Source organism: Gigantopelta aegis, chromosome 6 (assembly GCF_016097555.1).
Source record: "Gigantopelta aegis isolate Gae_Host chromosome 6, Gae_host_genome, whole genome shotgun sequence".
Taxonomy (NCBI): domain Eukaryota; kingdom Metazoa; phylum Mollusca; class Gastropoda; order Neomphalida; family Peltospiridae; genus Gigantopelta; species Gigantopelta aegis.
Genome location: NC_054704.1, coordinates 29,049,933 through 29,069,376, shown reverse-complemented (window position 1 = coordinate 29,069,376; position 19,444 = coordinate 29,049,933). Strand labels below are relative to the sequence as shown.

The window sequence follows — 19,444 nt, the reverse complement described above, 5'->3', positions numbered from 1 at the left end:
ACAGTCTGTCTTTGATGTAAAAATCCACCTCATTGCCTGGCTCTATTACTTCACGAGTATGAGGAATCATGTGTCATTGTCACATCATGGCCTGCACTAGTTTTCGATATCGTAGTGCTCGGATAGCTTCGAAAATCTGTAGCCTGGCTAGTAGAAATATCTGATGTCATCTTTCATAAATATTATTGTGTTAAAAAGTAAATCTTACACCCATGTAACCATCTAATAGTGAATCAAAGCATGCAGGAAATGCTTCTGTTAGAAGTGAATTTATGCACCAGACACAGACTTAGTTCTTATCCTGAGAAGATCACACACATACTGATCCCACTAATTATCGCTACAGACATAAGTCGCAACCAGATCAACATGCAACTAATTGATGATGAACTGGGTTCAGAAAGAAAATCGACATTACCAGGGTTGCATGTAGTAACTGGATGTGACACCACAGGAAAAATTGATGGTATATGCAAACAAATGTTATTGAATGTATTCGGGAAAGCTCCACTGGCTATATCTGGAGCTCTTAGCCAGCTTGGAATTACTGATGAATCGTATAAAGAGGTCAGTACTCCATGGTACTAAGCCCAAGGGTCATTTGTATAATTGATGCAGCTATTCTGAGAGGTTCAAGACACCATCACCAAATCAAAGTGTGGAAACACTGCCAAATATCTAATAAAAGCATACCCAAAGAGCATATCTCCAAGTAAATTTTCTAGCTTAGGATTCCATGCTACACCCAGTGATCTAGACCCATGGTTGGATCAAGGAAGATATATTTGTAAATGTGGTTGAAGGTGCAAGCTGCACCAGAGGCTGTGATAGAACTGATCAGATGCAACTGTGGTATCAGTAAGTGTTTAAGTAGATGGACCTGTAAGGAATACAAACCGCAATGTACAGAACTCTACAAGTGGTGATGGTTGCTGCAATACACATGCCATTACAGACGAAGTAGATGCCTAATCAGGGGTCACAATGGAAAATAATTAATTTTAGTCAATTTTCAGATACATGTATGTAGGATATTTCTTTAGAAATTATTAAAAAGTGGCTAATTTAAACAACATTCAATTAGCCAGATACTAAATGTGTGAGCCCTGCTAATGTGTCATTGTGAATTACAGTTTACAATTGGTCTGTTCCTCTGTTTCATTAGTTTAAAATCTAGAACATGAAAGTCATTAGTAATGCAATATTTTAATTATTTCACATAAAATGTATGTGGACTAGGAGGAAAAATATTTGCCAAATGATAAAATAGACCTCTTTCACATTCCCATTGCGCATGTGCGAGAAGAGTACTGTCCCTTGCCGAATTGGACGGTATCGAGGTTATATACAAATTGGGGGGCATGATCGACAGTTGTCATGAGCGTCGTGAGTAGCTTCGTAGGAGCTTGAATCTCTAGCAACTAATGTACATATTTCGTATCAGATGTTAAAATGGCTGCGAAAAACGGTCTACTAAAGTTTACATCGGAATGGTTTGAGACCAAAAGCAGTGAAACATTAACTTAGACCGAAGTCTCTGGAGCCGCCTGTCAAGGGTATTTTAACAACGCAAAATTAAAAAAGATTCATACAATAAAATTAACTTTAGCGTAATGTGTTTTTTTACTTTTAATAATTAGAATTATAGTTAAATACCCCAGTGATGTTTAATTCTCCACATGTATCAGTATTTAAAATTTAATAAAATGTCTCCCCTTCCCCCTAAATCCCCCAACAAACCCCCAACTCAAATAGACCTTTATCGCAGCTCTATTTTCCCCCTTATCGTTTCATTAAAAAAAGACAGTCGTACAACTACTAATCAATGTCTATCCACAATTTATTTATGTATTTATTTTTTACTTATTTATTTATCTTACTTTATTTATTATTTTATTTTATTTTATTTTCACTATCATTTATACCAGATACATACAACTTCACTTGCAATAATATCTGATATTTACGAAGTTTTAAAACATATATGAGCCGTCACAGGCCACATTGGATATTTTGCACGGTCTCCCCCTGCAATTTTTGTTTTAGAAATCGATTTTATATATGAAAAGACTGTGAAATTTAAAATTTTAACCTTTATTCTTCCGGCAAGAGTTTTTTATTTTATTTGTTTTTATTTGCAATGAGTGTGCTATTTTTACCGATGCATTGACGTTATAAATTACCTGGGCATCTTTTTCCTTTTAAAACAAGCTACAAACAATTCATTGGAACCTTGTGAGATATATGTTTTTCCAGATACACTTCAGATTTTAGCAGCAAAAGATTATGACTTGGGACTTCCAAAAAGCTTACACGGTTTCCAAAACTGGAGAAAAAGTCACTGTCAGCAAATGACGGACAAGTTCTGCTCCAAACTGGGTAGACAATAAAAGTTCAAGATCAGCATTCCAAGAAGAGTTGCTTCAATCATCATCTGGCACAACAGTCAAGTCATCCAAGCCAAAAAGAGAAAGCATCAGAAAGATGAAGCTTACAGTGAATCTGCTACAAAGCAGTTTAAAGATGTCAAATTGGTTGGGAATGTTGAAAGAGCACGAAAACTTCGTCTTGTAAACGTTGTTGGATAAAATGCCCAAAATGTTCTTTCGTGTGGAGCTGAGTGTCGACGTCGAATGGTACTGTTACTTATTCCAAGTACCAGCCGTCTTGAAGATGATGACTGCAGCTCATGTTTGGATTCAGAAATAAGTGAAATGACTTCCAACTGATGAAACAAATTGTTCCTACGATCAACAATAAATTTGTTTTCATTCATTAACCTTTCTTTTACAGTATATATTGTATGAAATGTTATACCTTAAATAAATGTTTTGAATTTTTTTTGCTAAAAATCAGTGATATTTGTTGGTAGATTAATCAGGGAAAGAGATAAATTAATTAAATAACTTCAAATGCAAATTTTTTTTTAAATGTAAACAATAATATTTTAAATTTCATGGTATTTCAACATTTAGAATCGATATCTAAAAAGAAAACTGCAGGAGGAAACCATCTGAAATATCCAATGTGAGGCGAAAACCTACAACTTAGCAGACGTCGGAAACCGAGTAAACGCGGCTCAAAGTTTGACATCACATGTGAACGTGGAAGTAAAAGTTGACATGCTGTTTGCGTTGTTTGTTTTGAAGAATTTAGAAGATGACATCTTCTTCTTTACATGAAGATCAGTTTGAAGTAAACATATATCTGTATGTACAATAGTGTTTGGTTACTATTTTGTATTTTGAACATTGGTCGAGATCGTTAGCAATACCATCAGCACTTTGATACACATTTACAAGTACAGGGAGAAGTCCTATATATTGATATGGTATGCAAGTATCAAACGTTTTTATAACGTACATGATTATACATAACATAAAGTACAGCAACCTTTCCAGAGTGGTAGACACATGCAACCCGAATCCTAATTTGATGTTTGGTCTAACTTATGAATAGTGTATATAATTTCAGGTTTGTAGCCAGCAAGATTAGCTGGGGGGGGGGGGAGGGAATCGAAATTTCATGTAAACTGAACTCATCAGATGCGAGCGTCGAAGGTGCGGAGCCGTAGATGGGGGGGGGGGGGGGGGTTTGCCTCAGATATATATATACATATATATAACCCTTTGCCAAACAATGAGATGATGCCGGTTACACGAACACAAACTTTTGTTGCGAAATATACATTAACAAGTTGCATTAAGTTGTGGTATGCATGTAAAATGGCCTGGTCACAGAGCCACAACAAGAAACCGTTTGTTTTCAGTCGTACCAATGTATTTATAATAAATGATACATGGCATACTTCTCACATCCCACAAACAGGATAGCATACACAACGTCCTTTGATGGATCATTGCTTGGGACGGGAAATAATCAAACTGAAGAGGATTGAACTTTCAGCAAATGGAACCTCAGACAGACGTTCTTGTTATGTTATCCCGGAGGAGGAGGAGGAGGGGGAGGAGGAGGAGGAGGAGGGGGAGGAGGAGGAGGAGGAGGAGGAGGAGGAGGAGGGACTATAGCCCCACTTTTATAAACCCGGTTTAAAATATGGTTTTTGACACACACCCCACCAACTAGACTGTGTCCCTCCACTACAGATTGTGCCCCCTCTCCTTCCCCAACTCTAGATATCATTCCTACGGGCCTGATTCTAATGTTCAACTTTCATATATATCATTTAATTTTATTCCAAATACCAAACAAAATTTTAATTAACTTGGTGAAAAGAAATCCCGACAAGAATCCTGAATGTAGTTATCTGTATAATGCTTTATAAATATTTAAATTATGTTAAATACAATAAATATCTGCATATATACACGCACGCACACGTTAATATTACTTCAGCCCATATCCGGTATTTATTGCGTACAAATCTGAACCGATGGTTTGTCGGGCATTAACAACAAAATATTTTTTATTTCGTGACAAGCAATAATTCACAAATGTCTCCAATAAGTCTTGTTGGATGTTGACAGAATTTTCGGGTTCCCTACTGATAGAATAATTAATCATGGAGATATTCGCATTCCTACTGCGTGGCCTCCCACTGTCTATGCCCTCCAACTTGTCCACAGGTCTATTTTTGCGAGATCTCGCTTGAGTTCACGGTTTGCGTCCTCGAGTTACCCCGCAACGGGCACATGCCATTTTTAAATCTCCATATGGCTGCCATTTTGAATTTTAACATGGTTCCATGATTGGAGGATGGTTATAAAAACATCACCCTTTAATTCATTGATCCTAAAAATGTACAGACAAAAATAATTGTGCTTCTGCCTTAACCGGAAGTTGCGATATATGAAAAATACATTAAAATGGTGACTATTTTGAATTTCAAGATGGTTGCCACGGTTGGATGACTATAAAAATGTCATCAATAAATTCATGGCTACATAAATGTACATATAGACAAAAAATATTGTGTTTCTATGTTAACTGAGAGTTAAGATATATGGAAAAATATATTAAAATGGTGAACATTTTGAATTTCAAGATGGATGCTTAGGTCACACAACAATTTTTGTTTTCATAACTTCATTCACTGAGTTGTTGGTGTGGGTCAACTGTGAGTAAATATATATATATAAGAATATTTACTTAGTGGCCATTTTGAATTTCAAGATAATTGTCATGCCAAATGACTAAATAAAATGTTATCAACGAGTTCATTGCCCTCAAAAATATAAATAGACACAAGAATTGTGTTTCTGTTAATTGGGAGTCAAAATATATGTAAAATATCCCAAAATGATGGCAATTTTGAATTTCAAGATGGCCGCCATGATCAAATGACTGAAAAAAATGCTACCAATGGATTTCTAATTTTGGATAGTCTTAAGAATAAAAAGAAATACATTTTACTGACTTGAGCAAAACAAATATGCAAATTTACATAACTGCCTGGACTATTAAAAATGTGAGACAGAATGTCAGTAACATGATTAACTTTCAGACACTATGGTTTTGGTTGCAGCCACTCTTTCCTATTAGTGTTGGTGTGATCCCGTATTTCTTTCTATCAGTACATATTTCATGTTTCCACCTGATATGAGTCAAAAACAAGTCTACACAATAAAAATATAACAATATATCAAATTTCAAAATTAATATACTTTTAATGCACCACACACACATACGTGTGCACATTTACACTGTTTCTATGTGTAATAGAAGTGTTTTCTTAAATAGCATTATACATTAACAAAACATAGCTGGAACATGTGTATTTAAAGGAAGCGATTTAAAAAAAAAAATAACCCTTTATGTTCATTGTTGAAAAGCACCTGAAAAATCCCTGAATCCTATAATGTTTATTTATTTTTCATACTGTAAACAAAGTTACCTTGATTTTGTGGGCGATGCCTCAGGCTTTGGGTCACTGAACAAAACAAAAAACAAAGTGGAAATATTTTAATTGTCTGGTGACTGAACATCATAAAAAATTATTAACAATTAACAGTTACTGCCACATAAGCACACAGTACAGTAAAGTAACATTTGGCTTCTAAACAGCATACTTATTTTTAAATTCATGTATGCTAAAAAAAAAAACTGCACTAAAAATATTTTATTAAGATTACTGATAATAATTTGTTTTACTTAATATCAACAAAGTTACCTTGGTTTTGTGGGTGGTGCTTCAGTCTTTGGGTCACTGAACAAAACAAAGAACAAAAATTGAAAACTTTTAGGGGTTTGCTAATCGTGAGCCCAAACTTTGGCCCTTCCATCCAACTTTATCGCACATACAACATCAAACCAATATGTTATATTAAACCCAATTGCTAAAGTTTGCTGACAGCAGAATAACCTGAATCAAAGACATTAAGATGACGTCATGTGCATGCATAATTAGAAAACATTACAGCCAGTCCTACTAAAGCAGTCAAAATGCAACCATATTCTTCTCCAAACCTCGTCAAATAAATTACAATGGACATGTATATAATAGCCTACAATGTTAGAAAAATGTGTTAGAGAAAATGCAATTACACCATGCACTGACCACCCAGAAAGTCGAAGAAAGATACAGCAATAAGGAAGAGTATGATAGCCTGTGCAGTAATAAATTTGTCCTTTGGACATTTCCTTCAACAAAAGCAAGCACTAGATGAAAAACCAATATGAGACAAACTATAGCTATTCTAAACAAAACAACATTTATACCACACAAATTTAAGAAAAGAAACAGATTTACTGAAACACCAGATTTAACAATAAAAATTAAACTACTCTAGATGAATTTCTGATGACAAGGGTACTAGATATATTTTTTTTTAATCATAATTTTTCGAAGCACAAGCACACACATAATGCAAACAGATCAACTGAAAAAGAATTTCACAGACTCGGTTTGTCTTTTGCTCATTTTCTTTCTTGTTGGTGGAAGATAATAAAACAAATCCAAGTTTGTTGGGTGCAACTTCAGTTTTAAATACAGACCATAAGAAATAAAATCAAAATCCCACTTAACATATAAAAAGAGAAAAATAATGTGACTGCCACTTTGTCCGATTCTTAAAAATAGCAGAGCATAAAGTCATGCCAAACAGCCGTGTTACAAATAAATTACCTGTTGGGCTTCACATCAACATCAGCTGCAGGTGGAATCAGACTAAGAACAAATCAAAACCAAACGAAAACCATCAGCAAACGTGACACAAAACATATATTTTATTAATTAGAAATATCACACAGATCTCTGAATGCATTTTTTTTAAAATTATTAAAACATGAATCCAGTTAAATCTTGAAGCAATAAAACCAATCATATTCACAGTTGAATCTCTGTATAAAGCAGGAAAAGGAGCTATTAATGCAAAGCCATGATATGAGTCTAAAGTCAGTGCAAACATGCACATATTTTTACTTCCTCAACTAAAAACCCCCAAACATTCTCAAGTTTTGAATATATGGCGCTGTTATGAAGTTCAGTCATGTAGTTGATAAAACAGAAAAGCCATTCATTGATATAGGGCTGTTGTTTTATTATCACTAAAAATATAGGGCCAAATTTATAGTCTATTTTTCTTAAATGCAGGTATTTAAGCATTGTAAATGTATACAAATAGACATGGGTAAGACAAAAAATGTAGACTTTGCAAATTACAAAGCAAACTATAAAAAAAAAAAAATAATCATATCCAGAGAATCATTGGGCTGGTCTCAATAAATAATGGAAATCAAAATCCCAGTTTATATTTGTGCCCAAACATGGTAAACGAAAAGTTCATAATCTGTCATTTAAATAAAAAAAAAACTTCTTAGTCTTTGCTAAGTCACACCCAAGAATACTCTACACTAATTGTTTTGAAAGATTGGCATTTTATTTTTAGAAGTTAAATATGCATATTAATTCCCTCAACTTACTTTAATGTATCTTTATCTTCTTCTTTTTTGGGTGGGGTGGGTGGGTTTCAAAATAATTATACATGAGGCCCTTAATATATATTCATCTGGATAAAATGATGCTTCTGATAATACCAAATACATGTATGTTAATAATGTATTTAACCTGAGATTCAAATTTAATTCCACCAGACTAACATTTGGTGATGCTATAGAGTTGGGGATAATTTATTAAAAGAAAGAAAGAAAAACCTTTAGTAAATGTGTTAAAGTTTGCTACTCTTTCCTAACTTTTATTGTTGCCACATTCTGGGGCTGGGGATTAAGAATAAGAGTTAAAAGAAATTTGAGAAATTTAAACCAGACTTTTTGAAAACCTATAAATCATTAATAAATTTATCCAGCATGTAACAGAATATCTTTAAACAATGGGACCAGGATACAAGTCAAAATGTGAACATATAATATTATAAACTTTACAAAACCTAAACAAATAGTTGATGTGGTCAAACAGCCAGAAGAAAACATCATTCTATTGACTTATATAATATTGTCATAAAACATTTAATAAGATGTTATCTTATTTTTATTATTTTAAATTTATATAATAAGGTTTTTTTATAAGAATAAAATAACATTTAAAGTTAATGATAAGTTATGTTTCTATGACGAGCAACAACATTTCAGTCTAGTTTATAAATAAAAAACATAATTAAAAAACACAACAGAGAAGCATTCAAGTTAATGCATAAAGCCAACACAACAAACATGCGTGTTTTCATCAGATATATTTTACCAACCTTTCGGCAGAGTCCGCTTGCCGAGGCAACGAACATTCCCGCTCTAGTTTAGGCGGTGACGGTGATTTGGTTCGCTTCCTCTTCTCCCGGGATTTAGAACGATGTCGACTCTTTGACCTACTCTTCTTGCGACTCCTGAAAATGTATTTTAAAGTACACAATCATGTACAATCTGATACATTCATGTTAATAAGGAAAGGAAATGTTTTATTTAACAACGCATTCAACACATTTTATTTACGGTAATACGGCATCAGACATATGGTTAAGGACCACACAGATATTGAGAGAGGAAACCCGCTGTCACCACTTCATGGGCTACTCTTTTCAATTAGCAGCAAGGGATCTTTTATATGCAGCATCCCACAGACAGGGTAATACATACCATGGCCTTTGATATACCAGTTGTGGTGCACTGGATGGAACGAGAAATAGCCCAATGGGCCCACCGACGGGGATCGATCCCACACTGACCGCACATTGAGCGGATGCTTTACCATTGGGCTACGTCCCGCCCCTTCATGTTAATAAATAATTATAATTAACATTTCCTTGACATCATAACTAAACTGTAAAAACCAGTATGGTTTACATGTCAACTACTGCTACCAAAAGATGAATCAATCCATTTCCTTGACATCATAACTAAACTGTAAAAACCAGTATGGTTTACATGTCAACTACTGCTATCAAAAGATGAATCAATCCATTTCCTTGACATCGTAACTAAACTGTAAAAACCAGTATGGTTTACATGTCAGCTACTGCAAGTCAAAAGATGAATCAATCCATTTCCTTGACATCATAACTAAACTGTAAAAACCAGTATGGTTTACATGTCAACTACTGCTATCAAAAGATGAATCAATCCATTTCCTTGACATCGTAACTAAACTGTAAAAACCAGTATGGTTTACATGTCAACTACTGCTATCAAAAGATGAATCAATCCATTTCCTTGACATCGTAACTAAACTGTAAAAACCAGTATGGTTTACATGTCAGCTACTGCAAGTCAAAAGATGAATCAATCCATTTCCTTGACATCATAACGAAACTGTAAAAACCAGTATGGTTTATATGTCAACTACTGCTATCAAAAGATGAATCAATCCATTTCCTTGACATCATAACTAAACTGTAAAAAACAGTATGGTTTACATGTCAACTACTGCCATCAAAAGATGAATCAATCCATTTCCTTGACATCATAACTAAACTGTAAAAACCAGTATGGTTTACATGTCAACTACTGCCATCAAAAGATGAATCAATCCATTTCCTTGACATCATAACTAAACTGTAAAAACCAGTATGGTTTACATGTCAACTACTGCTATCAAAAGATGAATCAATCCATTTCCTTGACATCATAACTAAACTGTAAAAACCAGTATGGTTTACATGTCAGCTACTGCAAGTCAAAAGATGAATCAGTCCATTTCCTTGACATCATAACTAAACTGTAAAAACCAGTATGGTTTACATGTCAGCTACTGCAAGTCAAAAGATGAATCAATCCATTTAATTCATTAAGTGCTGGAGAACTTTTTTACAGGTGGGTAGGGAACATCAGTGGCTTAAAACATTTAGGCCAAGATGAAAGGAAAAAGGTGATCAAATATGAACTGAACAAAACTTTAACCAAACTTTCAAAACTAAATGGTCACTTGGTCAGATTAATGAATCGCATGATGATTATGCATTGCATGTGAGTCAGTTTTTAACATGTAACTTTTCAAATATATTGGAACTATAAAATAAATTATGTTTTAAGATATGTTGGGTTTTTGGGGGGTAGGGGTTAACAGTTAATTAAGTAAATAGACTGTCAAAACGGTCTACAATGTTCACCAGACACTGATAATTTTTATAGACAAAAACTAAAGGGATTCAAACTGAATAATTTAACCTAAATTAAAGAAAACAAAATTAATATTTGTGTTTCTCCTTTTGTCCAGTATACTAACTACGTTAAGAACCTCAGTGGTGTAGTGGTTAATGCTATCAGGCTTAAGGTTAGTAGGTTCTGCGTTTGTACTAGATCCACTCGTCTTGGACAGACAGCCTAGATAGCTCAGTTTGTGTCCTGGACAATATTTATGGCTGTTTGAAAAAGTTCAAACCTACCTCGATCTGGATCTACGATGAATAAATGCTCTAGGAGGGGTCTTGGATCGTTTCCTAAAAGAGATAGGGAAAATATAACACATCTTTTTCTGTCTATCAATGTACATGCAATTATTTATTGTTAAACACTGTATTTGATTAAATATATACGAGTATTTGCATTCCCATTAACATATGACATACTAAATTGTACTACTTTTAAAAAATGTAAGAAAATTAGCATTATCAAATGAAAATTATGAGAATTAAAAACAAGCATTTACAAATAAATAAATTGTGAACAAACCTAGACTTCGATCTTGATCTTTTGGACTTGCTCCGGTGCTTAGATCGTGACCTTGACCTTCGCCGATCTCTAGATCTTGATCTGCGTGACCTGCCAATGTATTACAATACAATACTTAATGACTGTATGAAACATACTGAGAACAATTTCTATCAAATTAATTTAGCAAATTTAGAGGCTCTGCTGCACATTATGCCTTGTCAAATATTGTTCAGATAATCTACAAAATAGAGTGAACAACAAAAGAAATTATATAAAATACTAGATTTATTTTTCCCCCATAAAATAAATTTTCGGTAAATAGTCAAAATAGACCAAAATGTTTCACAACACAAATTTTAAAAACCTATAATATCCATGTTTTTTTGTTGTTGTTCAGTGCATATTCTTGCAACACATTATTTGTAAACATTATGAGTGATTTTACAATACAAAACATCTTTTGTATTTTTTATTGAGAAGCATATTGAAAACCTACATGTTTAGTCAGTGTTTTTTTCATAATGGCAGATGCATCACCAGAGCCTTTAAATTTTTACTAAAACTCTGCTTGATTCTCTTTAATTTAATGTAAGAATAATACATATTACTGTAATTTGGAGACTAATACTAATTGATAATACATAGCAGACAAAGGTAGATAATTGCAGCTACATCTACATAACACAGATTCTAAGTAATACTATTTTGGCCTAAAAAAACAAATGTGTGTGTTTCCGGTTTCCCGACCTGTTCTTATTTTATGTAGCGACCTTTAAATTTTTTGAAGAAAAAAATGAAAAAATATATTATATTATATATAAAAAAAATTTTTTTTTTAAATCAAGATCCCAGATTTTTTGCAATCAGCAAAGTAGATTCGGAACACCTCGTCCAATTACGGGTTTATTTGATTTAAAAATCAAAACCACAGGAAATGCCTTTTTTCATACTATGGAATTTATTACAAGTTATTTATTTCTGAGCCAACTGATTTGTAAATTGCACGCACAAATAGTATGTTTTGTTATTTCCAAACACTTTTACTTTTCTTCTTACGTCAAACCAAACTGAAATGTTTTACAAAAAAAAACATTTTTATAAAATGATGGGACGGACTATAGCTACATGTACCTAGTACCTACCCTATTTTTTTCAAGGATGAAACCTGAAACACATATTTTTTTTAGGCCTTAATGAAGCAAATGATGACACTATGGCTTTATTTCAATGAAATATCTACAAACAGTATTCAAGAAATCTAATGACTATTTATTTACATTCATTTTGTAAGACTTGATATATCTGTAAAAAAAACAAAAATCCAAACAATAATTATTTTTAAAATAGAGAAAAAAAAGAAAGAAAAAAAGAAAGAAAGAAAATTCACTGCATTAAATACAGATGGTAAAAGAAAATAAACAATGGCTGAAAAAGAAGTACGGATTGTGTTTAAGTTAGCCATGTCACCCAAGGACCGCGTGAACAGGTTAAAGTTTTAAACTAATGAAAAAGCACAAGCACTGACATTGTATCATCACAAAGGTAAAGAACAACAACATTTATTTACCAAAGAAGTATTTACATAAAATATTCATTTTAATTTACAAAGGCAGAAAGGCTATCACTAAGCTATGTAAAATCAAGAAACTGTACACAGCAAAAACGTCTGTACCATTTGAACAGTAATTTCCAAAGTAGACATTTTTGACTACATGTTCAAAATACCAAGATACTTAGAACAAAATTGCACATGCTATATACCACTTAAAAGAAACCAAGCTTATTATGAATGGCAATGGTTAAAAGGTGCATTACAGAGTTAAGTTTGAGCTGAAACATTAAAAAATAAATTAAATATAATTCATGCATAAAAACAACAACTGTATACCATATTTCTTTTATAATTACAACTTCACTAAAATTTCTACCTTTAATTTCTCAAGAATATGTCATCACTTATAAATTTAAAATATGACAAATGGGCAAATACATGTATATTACATATGTGAATAAAAATTTAAAATATGACCATGGGCGAATAAATGTATATTAAATCTGTGAATAAAAGTTTTGACACCCGTTATTACATGAAGGCCCTAGTATTAGACCAGTGATAAAGCGCTTGCCTGATGCACAGTTATTTTAGGATTGATCCCCCTCGATGGGTCCATTGGGCTATTTCTTATTCCAGTCAGTGCACCATGACTGGCGTATCAAAGGCTGTGGTATGTGCTATTCTGTCTGTGGGATGGTGCATGTATAAAAGATCCCTTGTTACTAATGGCAAACTGTTTTTTCTCTAAGATTATATGTTAGAACTAACAATTGTTTGACATCCAATAGCTGATTATTAATAAATCAATGTGCTCCAGCGATGTCGTTAAAGAAAACAAACTTTAACTTTAGTGTTATCAATATGTATCTATGACGGTGATTAAGGCAGGCATGATTTCAAGAATATGGTGGCCCGATACCCATGGCTAGTGCTTTTTACAGTCAGACCACCAAATAATGTGGCCATCCTGGTGGTGTATGTGGTATGTGGGGGTTGAACGGGGCCAAAATGCCAAAAAGGTTATAATAATATTAATGAAAACAAGGAAACAGAAACAATAACAAAATTATTAGTATTAAACCAATGTTACGTAGTAATTTGAAATCATCACCATTTCAATTGACCATGGTCCCTGAAAGCATAGCAAAACAAAGTAAAACACTGTTTTCCTTCATGTTGGTTTTTCTACTTTGATCTTCTAAACAAAACCAAAAAGTGTCTTTTTCAAATTGCACAAGTGGGGTATACTTTATCATGACAAAAACAAAAGTAATGTAATTTCTTAAGTTCAACAGACATGAATGTATGCCTGTCTCTGATTTCGCTGCATCCGTACAGAAACATACAGTCACTCAGGCACACAAGTTTCTCGAAGTAAAATAGATCAATCAATGTATTTAGCAGGTGTGACCTACTGAAAATATTACTATTAATATACTAAGTAAAGAAAGCCAAACAAAAATCTGCAGTGATTGCAACAAGATATCAAGATTGAATAGACTTGTAGAATCAAAAACACAACAGAAAACAGTTTGAATAAGATGGCAGCTAGAAGATCAAATCTGTGCCACTGTGGACTCGATAGTTTGCATGTACAACATGCATGTAATTCCTAAAATACCAAAAGAATTTCAGCTGGTGTTTGGCATTTTTTATTCCTAATTGTATATAAATGCTAACTTTGATGTATTTCAGATGTTTACAGGTATGTTCATATACTGTAACATTGATTCAGTAGTTAATTATGAAATATTGAAGAAAGTAAAAAGATATGTTAGTTTGCTACTTTCAACTGTTCTGTATTAAGAATAAGTAAAAAGTGGGATTGGGGCTGTTTATTTTAATAGCAGTAAAGCAATTCTTTCCAAAAATATAAAACTAATATATCATTTAAAAATGTAAATAAAACAGTTCTAAATGAACATTAAGTGATGTTACTTGTAAGCAGTGAACTGTTTGTAAATACTGGCATAATTTACTAGTTAAAAGTTTTATGACACCACTAGAGCACATTGAATTAATCACTGGCTGCTGGATGTCAAACATTTGTTCATTCCGACATATTGTCTTAGAGAGAAAACCTACTACATTTTTTCCATTAGTAGCAAGGGATCTTTTAAATGCACCTTCCCACAGACAGGATAGCACAAACCACTGCCTTTGATATACCAGCCATGGTGCACTAGTTGGATGAGAAATTGCCTAATGGGCCCAGGAAGATGGATCGATTCTAGACTGAACACACTTTACCACTGGGCTATGTCCTGCCTCCCAGCATCATTTGATTGCCTTCAATCTTCCCAATTTGGGTAAAATTCTAAAACTAAACCCCCTGACAATTATTCTTTCGGTTAAGAAAAAATTACAATCACTGTCAATGTTTAAAAAATAACTGAATTGAAATATGGCTGTATTTACTATAAAAGAAATACGGTACAACTTGCAAGTTAGATGACAAATGTGGATGCTACTGCAAGAAAAATAATCACATAAACACATAATACACACACCCGCGTGCGCGCAGGCGTGCACACACACACACACCCGCACACACAAACCTATTGAAACAGTAAAATGAGTTACAGTGATAAAAATTTGAAAATTTAGGTACATGACTGTATATACACCATGTTAAAGAGACTGTCGTCAGTTTGCTGCCATTGTTAAAAATGTTTCTGGCTAAGGCCCGTTTTCCATTAACACAATTTTGCACGCATATTAGTATGTGAGTTTATCGAAATAGTACATACACACAGTAACGTTTTCATATATGCCATTCAATGCGCGGGCATTCAGTGCGTTAAAAAAAAAAGAGTTAATCAATGAGCAATTTTTTCACGTGCAAGTTTTTCAGCGCAGTGACGTCATAACATAAAATTTTACCTTTCAGCTTAAAAGTATGCTTTGACGACGCTAAATTTTGTATAGTAATCACAGGGTTAGCTCTGGCACTCGCCAAATTCGCCAATTGCGAATTTCAAAAACTGGCAAATTTTAGTTTCATTTGGCAAAATAATTTCATAAAATAATTGATATTTTGTTAGAAAATAACTGGGTTTGTGCCAGTTTTGAAGCTATATAAATAATTTCATAAAATAATTGATATTTTGTTAGAAAATAACTGGGTTTGTGCAGTTTTGAAGCTATATAAATAATTTCATAAAATAATTGATATTTTGTTAGAAAATAACTGGGTTTGTGTTGTTTTGAAGCTATATAAATAATTTCATAAAATAATTGATATTTTGTTAGAAAATAACTGGGTTTGTGTTGTTTTGAAGCTATATAAATAATTTCATAAAATAATTGATATTTTGTTAGAAAATAACTGGGTTTGTGCAGTTTTGAAGCTATATAAATAATTTCATAAAATAATTGATATTTTGTTAGAAAATAACTGGGTTTGTGCAGTTTTGAAGCTATATAAATAATTTGGTGAAATGTTTGCTGACCCAGAGTTAGCCCTGAATCAGCTTATGGAAAAACACAGATATGGAAAAACACATTTATGCACACAGAATCATGTGCATGGAAAACAGGCCTAACAAAGCCTTGTTAATGTCTAAAATTACATATTAAATATATTTTGTTGTTCAGAAATCCAGCGTCTGAAACAAGTTTCCTGGTTGTCCTGATGTTTGTAGTTGAGAACATTTTATTTCATAATAATAATAATAATTTATATTTTTTGTACATAATAAATTATTTTGAGGTAAAATCCAGTTTGAGAAATTAAGACAACAAGAAACACATTAAGCATACAGACACCGATACTCTCAGGGTTTACACTGGGAATAATTTAGTTTTAGCCAATTTTCAGATAAATGTAGATTTTTATTATTTTTTTAAATATTACAAAATGGCTAATTTAAAAAAAAAAAAAATTATTAGCCAAATACTAAATGTTGCAGCATCTTCATATAAATATTATCAATTAGCTAATTTAGTAATGGGCAGGGTGAGCCCCGATACTAAACAAGAAAATATATTTAATTTTTTTAGTTCGAAAGTCTAGTAGTTGAAAATCTGTTACTACGGTAGCAAATTGGGGACAGTCTCTTTAAATAGTAGAATACAAACATTAAAATTCACTATAAAACATTGTTCAGACTGACGAAATATGACACTTACTATTATGATGAGGAAGAAGAAATAGTACATTTTTCTATGAATTTATGGGTTTCAACATAAGTGGACAGGTGAAAATGACAAATGACCAGTGTTAATGTGATTGAAAAAACCCACACACACCACTGAGGACTGCATGTTACATAATATTAAAAATGTTTATGACAATCCATGAATAGCTAAAAGACTACAATGTTCTGTGCACAGACTGTAACTAAAACAAAAATTAAAATTCTTCAAATTTATTTATTTCCAACCACTTCTAATTCAGTTGTTTCAAAGTGGTATACAAATGCATAGTAGATTCCATCTCCGTAAGTCACTAGAGTCACAGAAGCACACATTCTACAATCATGTTGTTTTAAATAACCCCCATCCTACCCAGCTAGGGAAACCATAATTAATTTTTATTCGTTTATTCGTTTTAGAATGCATCACCTCAGGCATACAGCCAGAGGTGTTGTGGCTATGAACAAATGTACAATATGTTAATAATATATACAGTTATAATACCTGTAGTGAAGATCCTGAATCATACAGGGGTTAACTAGATGGCATGATTTACTTCTAATGAAACTTAACTTCAATTGTAATTGACCCACAACTACCTTAAAGGTGTTTACCATCAAATCAAATCCCATAGAATGAATAAATAAATGTTTAATGACACCCTAGCACAAAAATACATTGGCTAAATGACAATAGTAACATGTGGCTAAAAATGCTACATACATTTCAATCAACATATATACATATATGAATGTTTTATATAAATATTACAACCCCTCACCTTCATGAAGTTTTTTTTTTTAAGAGGAGGGGAATAACTTGCTAATTTTAGGAAAAAAATGGGAAAGGGTCTTTGACAAGCTTAGTTAGAACTGTACAATAATTGTCATGCCAATTTTAGTTGGGATCCCATACATTTAAAGCGCAATAGTAGCCGGTACACCAATACTAGTTTAAATTAAATTACACGAATTACAGGCCACATGATACAATATTTTATGACAAATTCAGTCACATATCTCAACAATGAAAGCCATTTTTTTTTTTTTAAACATTAAAAAAAAAAATAATGTTCAGAGCTGCAAATTATCATCTAATACTACACTGTCATAGAACAGGGTGTTTAAAAACACATTTTAACCCCTTGCCCCTATAACAATTCAATACTCACATGCCCAAAGGCGGTTCAATGGTCAACCTAAGAGTAGAAAGTATTTTCTTTCTTTCGAGAAAACCAAACATACCATCATAACATTCATTATAAATGATTCATCTTCGATGATAAAAAAAAAAAATATTGAGAAAAAGATTCAGTATAAAACTCTTCCGATTATCAGCTAAACATCTGCTCATTTCTGGAATGTTTACATTTAACTGTATATAACATTTTAAGGTACATGATGTTTGTGACAACATGTTTTAGTTATGGTCGACAAAAACACAGGCCACACAAGCACTTTGGCTTTGTATACAATAAATATATCACAGTTTTTCATATTTTCTCAGTGAGAAATATTCTGTATTGGTTTAACGAACAATACTATTGGACAATTTGACGCTTACAAACCAATGACTTTGTCGGTACTAAATATGACGTCATTACGATTTGACAAACCCAAAATGACGTCATGTAGTTTAAAGAGTTTGCCTTTACAGGTCTGTTTTTGGTGTTAAATTAATAACAAAATGTCATTTTAATGCAATTCATTATAGATTTTGAAGCAGAATAAATAGAATTTGTGTGTTTTTTAAATTATCTTTGAACGTGATTAAATTACGTTATAGTAATTCTCAGAACAGTGCATATTTAGTGGTTTACATCATTTCTGTACAGGTTGGCCTTCGTGCATGTGCGTGGAAAATAAAGGTTTTTAGAAAAATAAATAGCTAACGCTCGTGACAACTGAAAATTATTTCACTCGGGACATAACTTTGATAATAACTGGTAACTCGATGAGTAAAGAAATGTATGAATGCTCAGAATTACTCATTCTGACCAACAGAGTCAGTTCCCCTTATAAGATCTTACACAGAGCTCGAACATAAGAATTTGTTACCTATAGCAATTCTGAAATTTTTTGTCGCAGGCAAAATGCTGGCCTATGGCAATTTTGAGTCTGCTGACAGTAATTTTGAACCTTTACCATTTGCAACAAATAATTGAATGATTAGTTTTCTGTATGTAACTGTATTCTTGTGGGGGTTTTACATCCATTAAACTTCGGGCATATCTATAAATGTGTTCGAAAATTTCAGTTCATTTTATAGTAAGATACTAATCCGAAAACATTTTATAAATGGAAAACCTGTAATTTTCATAAATCAAAAATGAAATATGTCACAATTAAAAGTAAAAGATTATTCCCTCTACAGATGACAGTAACTTTTATCCTGTGGCAAGAAACTGCCATCTGTAAAATTCCAGACATATGGCAATTGATACCACAGCTACGGAAATCATTGATGGTGACATTGTTAAGTTCCAACCTGACACTACCAAATTTATTTCTGGGGTAAATGCATTTAAAAAAAATATATATATACTCTTCAAAAAAAGAAACGCAAAAGGGTACAAATGGGTTATAACTCCGATTTTATGTTTCCTACCGGTTCATGCTTTGTGAATATAAGGTCATTGCATGTCCCAAACACATTCCCACGGTTACATTCGATAAAACGCAGCTACTGTACAAT

At 32.8% G+C, this 19,444-nt stretch overlaps 1 protein-coding gene across 20 annotated transcripts in view; it reads right to left on the bottom strand.

Moving 5' to 3' along the window:
* Positions 1–19,444, bottom strand: part of LOC121376093 (splicing regulatory glutamine/lysine-rich protein 1-like) — a 58,933-nt gene that overhangs the window by 14,021 nt on the left and 25,468 nt on the right. For 8 of the 20 annotated variants that reach the window (XM_041503873.1, XM_041503877.1, XM_041503878.1 and 5 more), the window contains 8 exons: positions 17,922–17,948; positions 13,725–13,745; positions 11,077–11,166; positions 10,791–10,844; positions 8,661–8,795; positions 7,085–7,126; positions 6,131–6,166; positions 5,855–5,890 (listed from right to left, as the gene is read on the bottom strand). In XM_041503873.1, coding sequence (XP_041359807.1) covers positions 5,855–5,890; positions 6,131–6,166; positions 7,085–7,126; positions 8,661–8,795; positions 10,791–10,844; positions 11,077–11,166; positions 13,725–13,745; positions 17,922–17,948 — 441 coding nt within the window. The remainder of the gene's footprint in view (positions 1–5,854; positions 5,891–6,130; positions 6,167–7,084; positions 7,127–8,660; positions 8,796–10,790; positions 10,845–11,076; positions 11,167–13,724; positions 13,746–17,921; positions 17,949–19,444) is intronic. The other 12 variants (XM_041503883.1, XM_041503886.1, XM_041503889.1 and 9 more) reach the window with 7 other exon arrangements.